Source organism: Plectrocnemia conspersa, unplaced genomic scaffold (genome assembly GCF_051122295.1).
Source record: "Plectrocnemia conspersa isolate PC_06_02 unplaced genomic scaffold, ASM5112229v1 ptg000012l, whole genome shotgun sequence".
Taxonomy (NCBI): Eukaryota; Metazoa; Arthropoda; class Insecta; order Trichoptera; family Polycentropodidae; genus Plectrocnemia; species Plectrocnemia conspersa.
The window spans coordinates 12,384,346-12,404,652 of NW_028277176.1; the positions used below are offsets into that span (position 1 = coordinate 12,384,346).

The window sequence follows — 20,307 nt, forward strand, 5'->3', positions numbered from 1 at the left end:
TCAGTATATATTTTTAAATATAAATATAAAATACTTGGTTTACTAATAATTAAAGCTAGTATAATAATCTTTGATAATTAAAAAAATATAATTTGATAATAATTTGTAAACTTATTTTAAAAAATCAACAAATGACATACTGGTGAGTCGAGAACATATAACTGTTTGAACTACTTAAATGTAATGAAATTATAATATATAGTAACATATTATATATTTATCTGGCGTTTTACTAGTTATTGATCTTTTTATAGACAAAGTTTTTACTAGTTTATCTACATATACTATACTTTCTTTAATGATCTTTACTTTCATTTCATGATTGCTTTTAGTGATTATGGATTATTGGTAATTTTAACACAAAAGTATAGTTAGATAATATACACTTAATTTATTCTATAATTTTGTTTTTAAGCTATTTATATAATATTCACTTAATGTTATTCACTATTGACATATTTTTATTAAATACATTTTTAAATATTATCAAATACATTAAAAAAATATAAAATAATAAATATTTTCTAATATGTGGATGCAATATTTGTACCTAGAACCCTTAACGTTTATTAGAACATATATATTTAATTTATGTATATAATTTAAGTAGAAATTAATCTTTCGTTGTCACATTAATATAAGTTGTTATAATTTAGTAATTTATAATTACATACTTTTATTTGAATGAAAAAATATTAGCTTTTTATAAAAGATAATATTCATAACCTCATCAATAAAATTGCTAATTTTTTTACATATATTCAGAGTCAGAAAAAATACACAATATTATAATATCAATCTAGATAAATAATATGACAAAATGAATGACTTGCCTGATTAAAAATATGGTATGTTATATATTTTTATTGATAAAAAACTACTGTTAAATATAAAACTATTCGCACATATTCTTGAAAAGTAATGAAATATAATTAATACAATTATTATTTTTTTGCTGAAAAATAATTATACTAGATTTATCAACGAAAAAACACTATTTAATGATTGTGAAATTAAATTTATAATTTTGAAATTAAATATTTTTTATTTTATTTTGTGATCGCCTTATAATATATCTTTATAATCTCTCACTTCATACGTAATATAATTTTCGGCAGTCGTATTATTTTTTAATGAGCTAATCAGTGAAAATAAATGGCTTTCACTAGATTTTCATCATGAACTTTGCTTTTTTGCGATTAAAATTACGATTCACGATTTGGTTGAGCAGCACTTTAGCAAAATAAAAAATGTATAGCAAAGCGAATCTTACAGCTTTCAGATAACGTTGCTGCGACTAATGCTCGGTATAGTGCCACGCCATTTAGTAAATATTTTCAAGTTATTTTTTATATATAATAAAAAATATTATTTAAAAAATCTAACAAAAATATATTATTATATAGTTATATTTATGGTTTTTTAATATTTATTCCATACATTATTGTTGGTATAATAATAAATTAGGCTGTTTTATTTAAAGTGGAAGAATTTATCTTGTCATTAAAACAATACGTTTGTAGTAAATAACCATATTCTTATATTTATTTCACGAGGAGTACATTGTTGTTATTAATATTTTTTATTTGCAGTCCGACTTTTTTTTAGTATAATGGCGTCGACTAAATATGCGGCGCAGACCATTAGAAAAAATTGTTAAAATTTAAATTTGCCTATGGTCCTGTTAGTCAAGATCTGTAGAGTGTAATTTAAAAAAAAAATCATACTAGCGATAATAACATTATAAATCAGACACATGGAAGACCTAAATTTGATCTTGACGAAACATGGAGAAACATTGTTGAAGTTACTACAAGCAACTGTTAGTGAACATTTACCAGACGTTTCTTCTATTTCACAACATCTGTGTGGCATCGAAAAGCTGCAAGAAATGGACAAATGGGTACCGCAGGAATTGACCGATAGGTAAATCGACATTTTAAAGTCTGTTGTTCTTTACTTCTTAACACAAAATAATACGAAACACTTTTTTAACAATATTGCTAAATAGATTCTTCACATTATTCAGAAAAGGTCAAATGAATAGTTAGATTGCAATGAAACTCACAAACCGATTTTGCACTTGAAAAAAAATATGGTGGTATTGTATGGGAGCTATTTATTGATCATGCTTGGCGAGACTATTACAGCAGAATCATATTGTAGTGAAATTTAAACCAATAACAGAAAACTAACCATAAAAATTACCCATGATAATGCGAGAACTCATGCTTAACTAATTACTGTTACACAATTAAACGAATTAGGATTGAAAAAATTACCTTATTCCCATAATGCCCAAAATATGTTTCTACATAATATCAAATTTTAAAATACTTTAATATTTGGTGAATCATTAGTGAAATTTAGCATATTTTTATAGTTAAAATTAAAACATTTTATCTTACACAAAAATCAATACAACAAATTTTTTGAACAAAATCGTTATTAGACATGAAATTTATTTACAAAAAAAGGTAAAACAATTCTATAAGTTTTGATGTTTTCATTCAGTAATAAACTAAATATTCATTTAATAAAAAATATTTTCTAAATATATTTATTGGTTCAGCCAGTCAAGGTTAAAAGATGTTAAAACACATTCCGCTATTGATACAACTAATTTTTAAAGTTAATAAATACTTGTACGTTATCACTTCATCAGACGGAGGGCTTAACATCAGAAAAGCTAAGCCCATATTTCGCATTTACCTCTAAAAGTTATTTTTCACTGCGAAACTATGTTCTGTATCGGATCAACGCCCGCAAAGATTTACTTTTCTACGCTTTCATACTAGATTTTCACGAGCTTACTTTTCAAACTAGTTCTTAGAACCTTTTTCTGGCGGTCACTTCAAGTTATTAAAAGTATGAAAAGTTAAAAATATACTCACACCAAATATAAAATATAAATCCTTCAGATAAACACTTGCTTATACATCATGAACCGTTTATGAAGTACAAATAAATAAAATTATATATAGTTCAATTTAATATTTATAGGTATGTAAAAAGATTACTTTAAAATAATATTTAACTTGTATATGTACATATTATATAATATAAACACAAGATCTATTTATGGAATTTACCATTGTGACGTAAATTAATTTAATAGTAAGCAACTCACGCTATAGAATTTAATATAAATACAGTAATTACTCCTTTTTAAATCAATCAACGTTGTAATAAGTCAATTTTTGTAATTTAAGACATTAAGCTATTACGAAATGATTGAATAATAAATAAAGTAAAACATTGCAATTAATTTAATAAGAAAAAAGAAATAAAGCATATTATTATTTATAGCATAATTTTATATTATCATATTTTTAAGGCGAGTAACTCTTTATCATAAATAATTATTTATTAAATATTTTATCAAAGTCTCAAACCATTTTTATTTTAATATTTAACGTCGATCGATTTCGCTTGACATCTATGTATAAAATCTTAAACTTGTTTATCTACATTTAGTAGAACTAATACCAATATTTTAATTATACTTTCTTTCATTATGTGTTACATAATAATAATCATAATCTAGCTACAATTACCGTTTATACGATATTTATATAAAATAAATAAAGTAAATAGTATAGCAATTTGAACAAACACCTTACGAAAACTCTATGAATTTATAAAAGGATCAATATAAATTTCAATGGATTTAATATTAAACGGTTCCATTTATTGAATCGCTCTTTTCTTATCTACGTAGCTGCATTCGCGTACAACGTAATCTTCAAAACAAAATATAGCTAAAGGTCGCATTACCATAAAGACGTACTAAGTAATTCTGCTTCTCGCTGGATCTCATACAAAAGCGAACTTGCAAACAAAGGCAAAACATAGCACATGCATTGTATTTTTACATACGTATAATGATACAATTTTGTGTATAATATATGGCATATAAAAATGGCAAAAAATTATTTATGTGTTTCAAGAATATGAACTACGATATAACATATATTTTACATTCACATACAATGAGTTTAATAATATGTTGTATTTGCTTATGATATATACGTGTATATATAATACTAATTTAAACATATGATGTCAAAGGCTTATAGGAACCTTCGTCGTCACTTAAATATTGTTTTTTTATATGAATGTATCTAAAGTGTAGATAAATATTTATACTTCATTTAAGAAGTATGCAACACAAATGTTACTCAACCTTGAATAGAAGTTTAATGTTTTTTCTATGAACATCTTCATATGTAAGGGCTTAGTATTGATTCGTCTGTATATTAGATCAGTTGTACGCTTATTAAAATTATATTAAAAATCTGTATAATGTCGCCTGATTATCAACAACTGTTATTGTGCACGCAAGAAAATGATTTCGATTTAATTTTAAAGCATTATAATATATCACATCAATCTTATGAAGAAATGAAAGACAAATTAATAGATTGGTTTATGAAGCAGCCTCATTTGTGTCATATCGATTTAGGTATTTATATATTCTGTTAAATTTAACTAATATAATAATTATTGTTGTTATATTAAATACATTTTCAGAATTATCTTTACTAAAGAGATTTTTAATCGTGTCAAACTTTAGCGTGGAAAAGGCTAAAGAGAAGATTGATAATTTTTTTGTGGCTCGATATAATTGGTCAGATTTATTTGAAGGTAGAGATCCAACAGATCCGAATTTTTTAACATTTTTAGATATAGTAGACATTTGTATATTACCGAAGAAAACTAAAGAAAATCACAGAGTGTGCTATTTTAGGTAATATATTTTATTATTTAATTAATATTTTTATTATATTATATTTGATAAAACATTTTTAGGATAATCAATTCAGACATTGATCTATTTGATGAAGTCAGTTTAATGAAACTAACCATGTTTATCGGTGACATTAGAATGATATACGAAGCTCATCTCGGAGACATATTGATATACGATTTCGCAAATATAACCCTGAGCCATTGTTTGAAAATTTGGTCGATGCTAAGAAATCTCTTTCATATACTACAAGTATAAAAGCATTGGTTTTATATTGCATTTTAAATATTTTTTATAATATATTTGAATTGTTTAGAATTGCTACGGAACGAAATTGAAAGCCATCCACATATTAAATTGCCCTAGCTTCGCATACAACCTAATATCTTTTCTAAAGTCAATTTTGAAAGAAAAGATAGCAAACAGGGTTCACCTACACAAAGATCTAGAATCCCTCCAAAGAGTTTTACCTCTCGAATATTTACCGAAAGACTTGGGAGGAAAGCAAAAATCAAACAATGATATAAAAAGTGAGTTGAAAATTTTCCATCGAATTAATTAATTTTAAAATCGAGCTCAATATTTTTGTTAAATTATTAATAGAATTATGGATAGAAGCCATGACGTCAAAAGAGTGGATGGAGTGGTACAAAATATCTGGCACACAAAAATCTGACGAATCAAAGAGGATAATTCACAATAACAGCAACGCGAATGGCATACAAGGATCGTTTAGGAGATTAGATATAGATTGATCTGTTTTTAATATTTTATTTAAGTTGAGAGTAAAAATCAATAACTATACAATTTTTTAGGTCACGTGCACATTCATGCATTTCACACGAGCATGTAATTAAAACTAACTATATAATTTCTAAACTCAAGGCGCAATTAATATTATAGCTAGGTATAGAATTATATATTTTTTTAAAAGTAATTGGCTAAAAAATGTTATATTCAATATAAATATATATCATATAATGCATTTTTTTTTAAATATATTGATATACAATTTATATTAAAATATATATCAAATTATAATTTGACAATAAGATAGTTATGATTTTATGTTTCATTAAAAGAAAGCTTAATATTAAATACATTCAAAAAAAGTAAGCCATTTTTTAATGTATTTACTAATAAGCTTTCTTTTAATGAAACATTTTTTTGAAATCATTTTTTCTTATTAGTTACTAATTATAAATTTAATTTTATCTTTAGTGTCGTTACAAAAAATATATATTAAGACGTAAGGCAAGATTATTTTAATAATTTATTACAAAAGTAAAGCATTTATGATTGAAATGTTTTATAACAACGTTTTTAAAAATGTTATTGTTTAGAAATCATAATATGTAGCATTCAACAAAAACATTTTAATAATCCGATTTTAATCTTTTATTAATGCTGTCCTGCTTCATAAAAATGGTTAAAAAACAATAAACATAATTTATCACACACTTTTTATAGTATAAATAAACTTTTTAATACTTTTTAAAAGTAAAAATAGAATGGAGTTATACAAATATGCATATTTAACAATTGTATCATAGTAAAGGTTGATACAATTTAATCTTCAACGCCTAATCCAAGTTTATTTTATGCTGTCCATGATTTCTGGACTTTTATTTTGATGTAGGTGTAAATTCAAATGTAATACGCCAAAGGGAACCATAAGAGAGGCCCAAAAACTGCGAACGCCGACGAATCAATAATTCTTGGTCTTCGAGCACATTTTAACTTACAGAAGCAATATTCTTAGCTAAACGGATGCCACGATTATGCACAGACCTTACCCTATTTATAACGCAATTATAAAGCATTAAAAAATATTTAGTTTTTACACAGATTTGTGTAGATTGAAAAATACGTAGATTTTAGAATATATTATAACAATTTTAGTTTACATGTTCTTTCCCAAGAGTTATATATCATCAATATTGTATAAAATGTATTTAATAACTCTGAAATATTATAATAAAAACATTTGTATATATATTTTAATAATATTATTATAATTATAAAATTTTTATATTATTATAAGTATTTTTAAGATCAGATTAATGTCACTAATATTTTTTTTTATAATAGTATGATGATAATTTTTTAATTAAATAAATAATATAATACATCATAAGTTCTTTAAGCAATATTTAAAAAAATATTTGTATTGTTTTTATATAAGATACAGCAGAAAATTGTAATTTTACTGTATTAAATATGTTTATTTTACAATTTATTTTGTATGTATTATTAGTGAAATTTAAAAAAAATTTAATTGTTGTTCTTTATAATAAAAGCTTCATGGTTTTAATACTACATAATAATTAATTTTTATAAAATTATTAAATAATTTGTTGTTTTTACTTAAGTACAACGGTACGATACTAATTGACACAAATAACTGTGAATCGTGGCTTTTATTTATCTAACGCAAAGCACACAAACCTTGTAAATCTTATAAATCACTCCATATGTCTTGAAAACTTGTCTTGAAATAATATGAATATTTACTTTTCAACCAAAAATACATTTACATCTCCGACAAAAATAAAACACGTTTGATTTATCCGAAACCTTTTCTCTATTTACTCACAAGTCACCTTTTTATCGCATCGGCGAATTTTAGCATAATTGGCAGCAATTCAAAAGTAAAGAAGTTCTAGCCTAGACCCGATGAGAGGAGAGAGAGAAGAGTGAAAGAAGATATATTGTGTGTATATTTACATACGCCAATTGTACAGTTACTAACTATGTGGAGAGAGAGAGAACCGAACCGGTTTCAGTGTCGTTCCGTCGGAAGAATCGTACACCATTTGTGCATTGGACATCATCCAAGAATATTAACGTCTTCCGGCTGACTGTCTTCCTTCGTTTGGCATTTTAGAAATTTGCCACAGTATATAGTATATACACGCACATTCAAACCTGGTACGTTGAACACTTTGACATAATAAATATATATTTATGTACGACATTTTTCGCGTATTTCATGGTACAATTTTGGGTTTAATTAAACTCAAACTTAAATTAAAAACATCTGCCTTTTGTCCTATATTTATATAAAATTAAATTAAACGTTGAAAACTCTATACATGTAATCAATCGTGTCATTCACAGTTTATTTTTTTTAAGTAAATTAATTTTTCTTCAGCTAGTAAATTTGTATATACATACATATTTACATTAAGAAATTAGTTAACATTTTATGCTGCAAACAAATACTTTTTAGGCAATTTATAAAAAAATGAAGGAAATGAGATATTTTAAGTGTGCTTAAAATTTATTAAATATTTTTTTCAGTTCATCACATATTAAAATAATCTTTTTATAAACATTAACCCTTGAATCGCCAAAATGTGATTTATCGACTTTTGATTATTTGATAATTAAGGAAAGAATCAGATACAATTTCACTATTTGGTTCAAGGGAAAATAACATTTTTTTCTCATGTAATAAATCGATATTCTGATAATGATAGCAAATAATTCGGCAAGCAAATTAAATTATTAAATCTTAAATTAGAGCTACCTGACTTAATGAATTCATATCGATTACTTTTTATTCATTGTATAACTTTTTAAGACGCAGAATTATACCAATATTTTTTAATCAGATTTTTAATTAAATTTTAAATTTTATTAATAGATTTCATACAGAAATTTAATATATGGCATTTAAAAGACTACATATTTTCATTGGCATAATTGCTCTTTTATTAATGGAATTTTTCATAGTTTTTATATATGAGATCAATCCTGATATATAATTGTAGCAGATTTACGTACTATCTAAGCTTATGTATCTACGATACTTTTGGCCTTATCATCTGGTAGTTGATATGACATGATATATTTTGCCTTTTGTTTTTTAACCTTTAGTGTTGACAAAAAAGTAATCTAAATGCTAACATCTAAAATATTGCTTTGATAATTTCTTCTGGGTATATTTGGTTATTATTTCATAAGATTGCGAAATCAGTCTCGCTCTTTTTTATTTTTTAAATACACAACAGTCAAAAAAGGGTAAAAATTTGTACATCAATAACACTATACAACAATCGCAGTTTTATCAGTTTCTTCTTAATTATTTAAAATAAATATTCATAATTACGCTGTTAATTATTTGTAGCAAGTTTTGATGAACCTAAAGCATAGTTTTCATCCTGCTCATTCCACAATCAGTAACCCATCTTTCACAGAAACAGCAACGAAAGCGCTTGATTCACGAGGACTGATTATAATGATTTTAACAACGCTTTTGACAAAGTTTGTCATGGGTTATTAATAAAAAAATCATAGCTCGGCTGTTCAGATGGTATAAGGTTATTTAAGTGATTGCAGATAGTAAATTATGTTGGCCGATTGTCTAAATAATAATTCACCCTCTGAAGAGTATTTTACTCATCAAATTAACCATCAAAGTATATTTACGAACTAGTGTGAATCAAATAAAATATCTAGAAATCACTTTATTTATATACAAATGATTATCGGAATTTTAACGATCCATACGTGTTTGTAGTCAAGATCTATAATATTGAGTTCTTGACTAACTAAATACTCGCTCTTAATCTAAAGAGTTCAGAAAAAGTTCATAATATATCTTTATAAGAGAATATTCAATTATTATCCATTATTACATTCCAGAGCCTTTCTTTAGGATCTTTGGAATATGATTTTCTGAATTTTTGCAGAAAGTTGTTAGTCTCTAAGAATCAAGCAATTCTCGAGAAATTCTAGTTTTGCGTCCTAGAATCCTTGAGAGTAATAATTGCTTAGATATACATATGAAAGTGTTTAATATATTTTTAACAAATATTTTTACAAACAATAGTAAAAAATTGCAAAAAATACCTTACAATCCATTTTACCTTAATGTCTATATTGAATTGTTTTATTTTTTTAATCAAAAATTTATGATAAGCTTTTAACCTCTTGTTTTAATTTTCTTGGTCCTAATAAGCGGTTTTTAAAGTACTTTGTTTTTTCGTGGCAGTTGTTATTTATATTATTTAAATTCTTATTCTAGATATTCATCTATTTTACGTATTTTCTACTACGTTACGTAAACAATTAATTCGATTACTGTAGTTGCTATGCAGTCATTTTAAATTCAATATAACAAACCATGCATTTGCATAAAAGACTGCGATCCTATTAAAATCTGAAAGATATAAAAATATATTCAAAATACAGGTTAATAATATAAAAATTCAATATAATAATTTATGAATACACTTTATATAGTTTGTGTGTATCTTATTTTATCGACATGAAATTTTTCAATATAATAAAATACCTACCAACATTTCGCAGAAGAGTGCGAGGAAATTGGTCAGAGAAAAGCAGGTGAATATTCCCATTTCGATATTTCAAAGGCTTTCAACGCAGTTTCCACAGCGAGAGGTTCTCTCTATTCCATTGGGCCTTTTCGGTACATGTCAAAAAGCTGCTCATCAATTGGATCCTTCCATAACGAATAAAATATTACCATCCGAGGAATGATATTTTCACATACACACTGACACATATTGTGCATGATATATAGCGCGAATAAAAACTTATATATAAACCCTATCACAATTCATATCTCAAATATAGGATGAACCGAAAATAAATTAGATTTTTTTCAATAATATTATTCTAAAGTAGTGATGATCTAATATCACGTATTACAGGAGACTGTTATTTTTTAATAATATACAAGCATACTATCTAGTGACAGTTAAACCTGTACTGATTTATTATTTATTTTTTAGCATTGTATGAAATGACCTTGAAATACTTTCTAGATACTCATTAAAAAGAGGTTTTCACTACTCTTCGATATCATAAATAATAAAATTTCTAATCACAGATTTCTATTAAATATTTGCATTAGAATTTCATACAATGTATAGAGATAATTATAAATCTAAGCAGCTGTTGGTTTACCCTGCAGATATTTTCGCACGCATTTTTTGCATTAAATTTTACCGTTAACAGATCCATCGTTCAAAGTGGGTTAGTTAGCACTTTAAAATTCAGCATCGTCGTTTAACAGTTATTAAAATTAAAACAGATCATCATGAGAGATTATCAGAAGCTGTTGTTCGGAGACGATGACACCAAACTGCTATCTCACATGAAGGAACAAAACGTGAGCAAGAAAATGATGAATGACAGCATCAAGCATATAAAAGACTGGTTCAAGTTACAGCCGCATTTGCCTAAAATCGATATTGGTACGCTTTTTTATAATTTAATTAGGTATATAAAATGATTTATGTTAAAGCATAAAATTTATACTGTTTTCAGATGATCGATTTTTGATAAGCATGCTATGTTTCAACGCGTTTAGTATCGAAAAATCCAAGACGAAGATTGAGAACTTGTTCACGGCCAAGACAATAACTCCTGAGTATTTCGAAGATAGGGATCCTCGCGGAGAAAAGTCTAGATTGGCTATGGATGCTGTGGAGTGGGTTGTTATTCCGAAAGCTATCAACAGCAGGATTGTGATTATAAGGTAGATTTATTTTTTATATGTTTTTTCCAGAGTAGAGTTTTAAAAATTACTTAATTTAATAATTTCCATTAGCATCAAAATAAATTAAATTGTGAACTATAAATATTTTAATGGTTATGTCTAATTTTACCTTATTGTTGTTTAATTTGTTGTATACATTTCATGCTATATGATATTAAAAAATTAAATTAATACAAAATCCTAATCATTTTATTAATCGTTTAATTGATGAAGCCACTTTATATGTATTTATTTACCTAATTGAATGAATGATTACATTTATATTTACTTAAAGTGAAAGTAAATTATTTATAAAACGAGTAATAAAAATATACACAGTTTTAGAGCAAACATTTTACATTTCAACGTTTGGTATAAATATTGACCAATTATTGAAATTATTAAACATAATTTTGCATTAATTAAACACGTCTATCTTAACTGTAAATTTTATATAAAAATTAAAAATTCCGACTCGGTTCAATTCAACTCTAGTTAATGTATTTTTAAACATTTTATCTAGCATAATTAATACAATTAATTTGTGTGTAATTAAATACTTATTTTTATTTTGAATGTATTAGTTTTCAAGTATTTATTTTTTGAATAAATAAACATACGTATATATGTATGTAAATAAAAACGATAAGCTTAATTTTTTTATCACAAATTTAATTGGCATATAAATTAAATTTACAACTAAAAATTAATTAAATTAAATATTTGATTTATTGTTCAATTTTTTATTATTTTTGTAATAAGTATATAGTTAACAGAATTTTAATTTACACACTTACGATCTTTGTATGTTTTACCTATTAGTGTGGGTAACATAATGTATAAATAATATTTTAGCTAAACAACATAAAAAAATATTAAAACAAATATTGTAAATGAGAGACTTATCTGCAGTCACTTATCTTTATTTACTGATTACTTATCTTAAATATTTTCCACAGTACATACATTCTTTGCAATTCTTTATAACATAATTTGTGTCATTTATTTTAAAAATGGTAATAATATCGGTATGATTTAATGAGAGTTTACAACAAAAAAATATAATCTATTTAATGTAGAAATTTGTCATCACACAAAATATTTTTTTTCAAATACCATTTTTTCCCAATTTTTTTATGATTATAAGTGTATTTTTATGATAAATAAAATGACTTTTATTAAACATTTTCAATATAACAAGTTTATTTTGCATGTTTCAGATTTGTTTCTGATTTCGTCAGTACATACGATGCTATAACATCGTTCAAAATAGCATTTATGGCCTTCGAGATGAGGATGGAGTACGAGACAACGTTTACTGACGAGTACATATTAGATTGTTCTCAGCTGAAACTAGGGCACGTGATAAAAATAACCCCGTCAATTTTGAAAAAGGCACTATTCGTTATACAGGTAATCTTAACAAGGAGCAAAATATCGTAAATTCCCGACAAAACGTGAGCGCCAATTCCCAACAAACGTTCCAACTCTGAGACCTCAATTCCTTCCATCCCCAGGTTTTTGTATAATATACGTGGGCTGCCTGAAAAGTTCTCTAACTATTATTTTAGACTTTTTACTGTTTACAGTAAAATTCAATTATCTTGGAAATGCAAATACATAGTACGCTCCTAAAACAACAACTCATAAAATAAACGCAATATAATGAGATAGTGTATTTACGAAGATTCTGGATAAGAAATACCTTAACGCTATTATGAAAGTTCGTGAACTTTATGAACAACCCATGTACTTCTTATACATATATATTTGTGGGTGTCTCATGCTATTTCTAAGCAAAGTGAGGCATCTTGAATTCATGCCTTTGTCTGTATTCGAACTTTAATCTCGGAATAAGAAATGCGCGGCAGCTTTCGCGGTGAAATTTCTCATTATACCGCACTATTTCTTACCTACGTGCGGTTTTTCAGTACTCGGTGTATGCGTGAAGCTCGTATATATAATGCGTTGTAATACTTTTATAATTATATATAATCATATATTATAGTACGAGTCTACGAGAAAAAAGTAACCTTCTATAAGATTTCGCTTTTCGCCTTCTTAAGATGTCTAAATGAAATGCTAGATTGTTTATCGACTATTAAATTTTAGTCAGCTAGTTCTGCGATAAATTGATTTTCTTTCCATCTTTTCACAGATTCATTTTTCTTAATTAAATTCTTATAACATGAGACCTACCAAACCGAAACAACACGTTGAAGAAAAATTTGAACTAAAAAAAACCTAAAACGCTGGATTTTTTCATAAGTATATTTGTTAATTTTTATTTTAGAATTGTAAGAAAGTTTATGCAAAAACTTGCTCAATGATTTTCATTTTTTTTTAGAATTTATTTCTCATTTCTCGTTAAATTTAAAGGATCAATATTTTTTTGTCAAATATTCTAATTACATTTTTTGATGAAATTTAATTGCGATTGTTTTAAAATATTTCACAACTAGTATTAAATAAAAAATAATTAGTAGTTTAAATCCGCTTAGTTTACAGCTGCATTCAAAGCAGGTAGTGAGAAAAGGGACGGGGATTTCTGATTAATATTTTAAAAACATTGATTGATAATGTAAGTTTTATAAATTTTGGGCTTAGAAAAAGTGACTTTGCAGACCAATTTAAGCGATAGAAAAGTTATTTTATTACCATACATAAATTACTACATATATGGAGAAATAAAGATGTCGCTAGGAAGCGGTGGAGTTGAAATGACAAGTCATAGATGTCGGTGAGTTTTTACTGGCGTGTCTTGTTATATTATTTTCGGTTGTGATTTAATGGAGCAGCTGGGTTCTGATCTGATGTGATGTGTTCACGTGATGATGCTAGACGATCCACTGATGTGTCAAGTGTTTATGCAATGTTTTGGTTCGTTTTTGCTGCTGTGACTTCGTGGCGTTTCTTCTGGAGTGCTTTCTAACCGCATTTCCTCCCCATTTTATCTGTGATCAAGTATCAGATATTTTAAAAAACAGCTCTAGCGAATCGCAAATGAGAATATTTGCGATTCAATTGCATCACTTAATGGACTCATTTACGAAATGTGTTTATGCCTTAAAAAATTAACAGTCCAGATGGTCTTCAAAGGGTGGAAAAATAATATTATGCACAAGTCAGAATATGTTATCCAGCGCGCATCCTTTCCAAACAAATAGTATTTTTTATGTGAGCGATTCACGTCTTGGAATAGATGTGGTATTAGGTGGTTCATACAATATTGTGTGAAGCCTTACTTTCGAGACTATTTTTCATTTTTTCGAAATGGTTGTTAAAATGACTTCTAAAATTTAACAAATTTTGCAGCTGGTTGAAAACCTCATATCATATTTTGTCGAACAATGTACATCATCTCTGATCGCGTAAAAATACGTGTATCAGAATATCCGTCTATGAACAATTATAGTTTAACTGCAGAAAATTTTAGTGAAATTGTGAATCAATTGCTTGATACATTTTAACTGGCCGAGTTAGTGAAATTATATTCATATTAGTAAAAATATTACTTTACTGTAACACATACACTATATTACTGAACATAAAATATTTAGTTAAGTACCCACCTACATCTTTCAGAAATGCGCTTAACATAACACAAATTCTGTGAAAATACATATCTCTTTAATGTTCCATTTACGAGTTATAATGAGACAAACAAAAGAGACCATTTTACTAAGTTAAATATTTAGGCATAAGTCACTTTATTTAGACTATATTAACCTATTTTATATGTTTTCCTATTTGAATGTTTATCTCATCTATGTTTTTAATCCAATTTGACAATTTACATTGCGGTATTTTTTTTAGAATTGTTACGCGGCCAAAATAAAAGCCATACATGCGGTGAACGTGCCCACATACGCCATAAGCCTAATAAATCTCATCAAAGCGACCCTTAAAAAGAAAATTTCCGAGAGGGTTTTCGTCCACGCTAGAATCGAGGATTTGCATAAGCACATAGACGTGGAATGTCTGCCGGAGGAACTCGGCGGGAGCGCCGGCTATTGTGATGAAATCTCAGGTGAGAGAAATTTATTGTTGTGTTGAATTCTTTATATAAAATTAGTATAACGTTTATTCTTAATTTTCAGCAAGGTTTTATAAAATCATGCAATCCGACGAGTGGAGAAAGAGACTGATGGAGGCAGAGTTCGAAAGGTCTGACGAAAGTAAAAGACCCGAACATATGAAAGGGAAATTCGATGAATACACAGGCATCACTGGTTCGTTTAGAAAATTGGATATTGATTAGGAATTTGTATACGAATTGATAATAATTCATCGGATAATTTAATTACAGATATATAAATACTTCTAAGCACGAATATGTAAACTAGAATACCGTAGTTTTTATTTATTTAGAAGCTTACAAATTAACCTGTATCTTAATAATTCATAAAAAATACTAAATTTCGTGATAAGGATAATTATATAAAAGTCAAAAATATAAATGGATATGTTATCTTTAATATACATAATTCCGATTTCAAAACTACAGCTGATATTGCATTATGGACCGTTGTAAAGATAGCTGAAGGAGATTTAGGCTATAATCTAATATTTAAATCATCCTTGAAAGAGCAAATAGACTTATTAAAATAAAATTATTTAATGAAACACGAATTCGTTAACCTAATATAATATATGTAACTCACATATTTTTTTAATTATTAAATATATTTATTAAAATATAACGACTTTTTACTAGCAAATTAATCAATAAGGACAGACATAACAGTGTTTCAAAAATATCGATATTTAGATTTTCACTACCTATGCCTTTTGAAAGCTTATGATAACAAGTTGAAAATCATAAATAATACTTTGCGTGAATTTGAATCTCATAAGATTGGTTTAAGTTAAAATTATGGCGTTAAGATTTCTTATCCATTGCAGTGCGAAGTATAGGGCTTACCACCCTTGTTATTTTCAGTCTTATTTGTAGGTATGTTACATAAAATTTAAATTTAATATTTCATCTATCAATAACCATTTTTAAAAGTTTTGCAGAAAGAAAGATCGAGACAAAAAATATTAAGCAAATCATAACAAGCAGGATGTACAGAAAAAATGTACCTTGAGACTCGCATATGATAAAAGTTTTGTAGAATATTTAGGTATAACTCCAGAAAGTTAAGCTTTAAAAAAACATTAATCTTAACTTTAAAATAAGTTTTTACTGCGATTAATAATTAGTTTTACTGAGATTTATATTTGTTTAAATTCATATAAAAGTTTATATATACACTTTTTCATTAAAAAAATGTCTTTTTACTCATAATTTTAATTATTTTTCAATAATGGCATTTTTACGTGCTCATAAAGGTTGTAACTAAAAATAAAGTTCATACCTTATCATGGCAAATATATATTAAATTGCGACGACTCTAAATTTCCAGTAATTATTAATAAAAAAAATGAGATCAAAGAAAATAAATAAGATGGATCGAAAAACCCAATAAAAATTCAATGTTGCAGTTTTTACTTTAGTAAAAATATCTATTAAAGTAAATAATCGCAAAAGTATTATGATTGTGTAAGCTCAAGTACTTAACTTTTTAATAATAAAATCTGTATTACTTATATAAATTTTTAGAGTAAAAAAAATTATTAACATAGATTTATTTTACATGGTTTTAGTAAGTTTTTAAGCCGCTGTTTCACAATGATAATGACTTTCTTTTAAGGTTTATTCATAGCTATCAATTACAAAGTTTTATTAAATATTTTTACGGTTAAAATGTAACCGTATAATTTATTATGTATACGTAGTGCGTCTATTCTCGCCACGGTTCTACGTTGTAGTAGTCTTTAAGTCATCTCTAAGATTGAGTTAAGCACTTGGATGTTCAAGGCATAAACATATTAAGCAATCAAACTGAAAGCGCTTATTTCCGGCTCCAAAGCTCCGTTAATTCGGCAAAAGCTCTGTCTAACGCAAGTTTAGGTTATTCTCGTGTATTTCAAGTAAGAAGCAATGTGGTGATTTTGATTAAAATTACGAACATATATATTCTATACTATAAAACAGAAAATATATGTATTTGTCAGTCACAAAATCTTCATGATAATCAGTAGCGACGTGACATTTTCATATGCCATTCTGGCTGCTATTTTTAGGTCAACTGTGCTAGTCTATTTATACTTGTTTCCTTGATATTCTTAGTGACTAAAATTAATTAAATTTCACCAGTGAAAATTTGCATGCTTCCCTAGATTTTATATTTAAGAGCCTTGTTGCAGATGATTGCTGTATTGGTAAAGACGCCGTGTTTCTGGTTGCTGCTAATTTAAGCTCTTTAAAACAATGTTTATTATCACAACAACATGTTCATAATGCTACGACCATTATTGATTAATTATAAGTGAACTTTGTGACGTCTAAGGGATGCCGCTACTTATTCAAATCAGACCAACTAAAAGGCGAAGCCCCGGCGGCAAGACCGCTTAAACTACAATTGTAGTAACGATAGAACTGTCAAATGAACGTCTAAAGTAAAATAAAGATTTTTATTTTTATTTAATTTTAAAAAATCAAAACCAAAAACTGATTCAACGAGGTGCTGAGCTTAAACGGATCGTTTAGGACCCTGGATAAAGATTAAAGCTCTAATTTAATTAGTTCGGAATTCACATTATATTGTTGGCTTTCAATTTTAGATATATTCTAATCCGATTCAATTAATTATACGCGCATTATAATAATACGATTAGGGTCGGGCGTTTTGGTTATCATAGTTATATTTCGCGATTTTGAGCACTCACTAAATAATTTTATCCATTGAATCGTTTGGGAAAATGAGATTTTAATGAGTAAATAATGTGAAATAAAGTGGCAATTATGATATTAAATAAAACGTGTTTGTATATTTGATGGAAAAATATGTAAATATTCTCTTTCGTGTACAATAAACCCTAAATTTGCGTGGCACATAGATTAGAAAAAATACTGCTTAACATATTTTTTTTTTTACAAATTAAAAACTTTATTTATATTATAGAAAACTTTATTTTCAATAAAAAAACAACTGTGATTTAACAAAAATAGACAAATAACTAGTGATCTCAATCAAAATATTTATATTATATACTCACCATTTGTATGAATATTTTCATTACTAAAAATTCCATGTATATATATTATTAAATGCTAATTATTTTATAAATATACACGTATTTAAACATTAAATTATGACTATTTAAAATTATTTAATTTACATTACTAAAATTCTTGAAGGCATGTTTTTTGTATTTATAAAAATATTTATTTGATAATATTAGAAATGTTACTGAAGTTTAAAATGTGTAAAATTATTTTTTATTGAGATAAGTTGAGAAGAAATAGTAGAAGATCTTAATAATATAATTATTTAATAATATTTTCATTAATCTAGGCGTTTTGGTAACTTACACCGTTGATAAGGAAGAGGTGGGCCTCGATTCCTTTTACTAATAATAATTTACAACTAGTTTTAAAATAATTAGCATAATAACAAATACATGAAAATTACAGTCCGTGATCAATTAAATTCATATAAAAAATAAAATAAAAATAACATGCAAAAAATATATTTTAAAATACATCATTGGGAAGTTAGTAAAGTGATAAAACAAGCTCTTTAATTTATAAAAATTATGGCTAACTTTGCAATGATAATTTTTGTATATAATAAAATAAATAATAAAAAAGTATATCAAAAAAAGCTCTTTATCACAATGCAATTTTAGAAGTAGTATCTAAGGATAGGATCACGCCCTGCCAGCGGCGATCTTCTTCAAAGCCCTCTTCCTGATGTTATCTGTGGTCTTGATGAACATATAGACGGTGAATGAGGGCGAAAGCCATTCCAGAGCTGATATAGCTGCCAATAAAATTTTATGAGGTCCATAAGCAGGAGTGTAGTTGCTTTTTCCGCAACTGTTCAATGCGGCTGTTACATAATCTTCGGGGGTAGGTGCCATCCAAGTGGCTCGATAGATCTTGGCCATTTTGGTGGCTACTGGTCCTGGTACGATGCTTTGGACGATCAGACCTTTGCTTTCGTAAGATGCTGCCAAATCGACGGTGAGTTTATCGACGTAAAGCTAAACGAAAATCATAAGATTAGTTATTCTGCAATCAAAAATATATGTAACTCTGCACTGAGCACCATAATCCTTACCTTGGATGCTGCATACACAGCGAACGTAGGAGCCGGCATCCAAGCAGATAAAGACGAAAGGTTGATGACGATTCCCTTCTTTCTTTCAACCATCTGAGGCATAACCATAGCGCACATCTTTGTGACGGCTACGACGTTGGCTTTGATTATCTGATCGAAGAGCACATCTCTGTTAACAAAAAAAAAACTTTTTTAAGTTTATGTGTGTTGCTATTTTTATATTAAAAATTGTTTGAAAAAATGAATTTAATATTATGAACTAAACTAAGAACTTTTTGGTGGATCAGCCTATATAATATAATTTATTATACCTTTACTTATATGTAGGTGCAACCTATGTATGTATAATATATAATGATGATAATCGTGATTAATAGGCTGTCAACTCTCTGATATTAACTTTCACGCAAACCATCCATCACAAAAGATCTTTGCAGTCACAAAAATGTAAAAAATCCATATACCCAAAGACGGTGGTTAAAATATTAACTTATCAGTTATCACGCCAAAAACATCAATTGTGTTTTTTTATGATTATTATAGAAATGTCTATCTATTTTTTATTTATATTTATTACTTCGTACTCAGTTTTGTCCGCGTTATGTTTTTAGATATATCGTATCCTTAAAGACCTAACTATAGATGATATTTTGTGTTGAATTATTTACATATCTGTTATGGATGCTCTTATAGTGTCATTGAGACATAAACATGAAATAAGAATTAAATTTAAATGTATTAAGCAACTGTCCTTGTAACGAAGGTAAGGCAATTAATTAAAGTCGATGAAAGGAAAAAGACAAATTACTTACGTATTTAAATTTAATTAACATGTATTCAATATCATCACAATTATTTATATAATCTCTCTATTT

The 20,307-nt window shown here is 26.8% G+C and overlaps 3 protein-coding genes across 4 annotated transcripts in view; 2 read left to right on the top strand and 1 right to left on the bottom strand.

Annotated features, from left to right (window-relative positions):
• Positions 1 to 4,305: 4,305 nt before the first annotated feature.
• LOC148228234 (alpha-tocopherol transfer protein-like) lies at positions 4,306 to 5,715 on the top strand. Its single transcript, XM_088200199.1, has 5 exons — positions 4,306 to 4,465; positions 4,534 to 4,750; positions 4,813 to 5,002; positions 5,067 to 5,280; positions 5,354 to 5,715. Exons 1-5 carry the CDS (start codon positions 4,306 to 4,308, stop codon positions 5,503 to 5,505), a joined length of 933 nt encoding a protein of 310 aa, XP_088056325.1. The 3' UTR covers positions 5,506 to 5,715.
• A 1,770-nt stretch (positions 5,716 to 7,485) lies between these two features.
• LOC148228235 (clavesin-1-like) lies at positions 7,486 to 15,715 on the top strand. Of its 2 annotated transcripts, XM_088199475.1 has the most exons (7): positions 7,486 to 7,681; positions 10,815 to 10,977; positions 11,051 to 11,261; positions 12,482 to 12,674; positions 15,078 to 15,291; positions 15,362 to 15,493; positions 15,571 to 15,715. In XM_088199475.1, exons 2-7 carry the CDS (start codon positions 10,821 to 10,823, stop codon positions 15,576 to 15,578), a joined length of 915 nt encoding a protein of 304 aa, XP_088055601.1. In that variant the 5' UTR covers positions 7,486 to 7,681; positions 10,815 to 10,820; the 3' UTR covers positions 15,579 to 15,715. The 2 variants fall into 2 exon arrangements, with proteins under 2 accessions (XP_088055601.1, XP_088055600.1); XM_088199474.1 differs by having other exon boundaries at positions 7,487 to 7,681; positions 15,362 to 15,715.
• Positions 15,716 to 18,823: 3,108 nt separating this feature from the next.
• The window catches only part of spidey (hydroxysteroid 17-beta dehydrogenase 12 spidey), a 32,321-nt gene continuing 30,837 nt past the window's right edge, over positions 18,824 to 20,307 (bottom strand). The window contains exons 5-6 of the mRNA XM_088200054.1: positions 19,433 to 19,601; positions 18,824 to 19,355 (exon numbers count right to left, since the gene is read on the bottom strand). Coding sequence (XP_088056180.1) covers positions 19,020 to 19,355; positions 19,433 to 19,601 — 505 coding nt within the window. The 3' untranslated portion in view covers positions 18,824 to 19,019. The remainder of the gene's footprint in view (positions 19,356 to 19,432; positions 19,602 to 20,307) is intronic.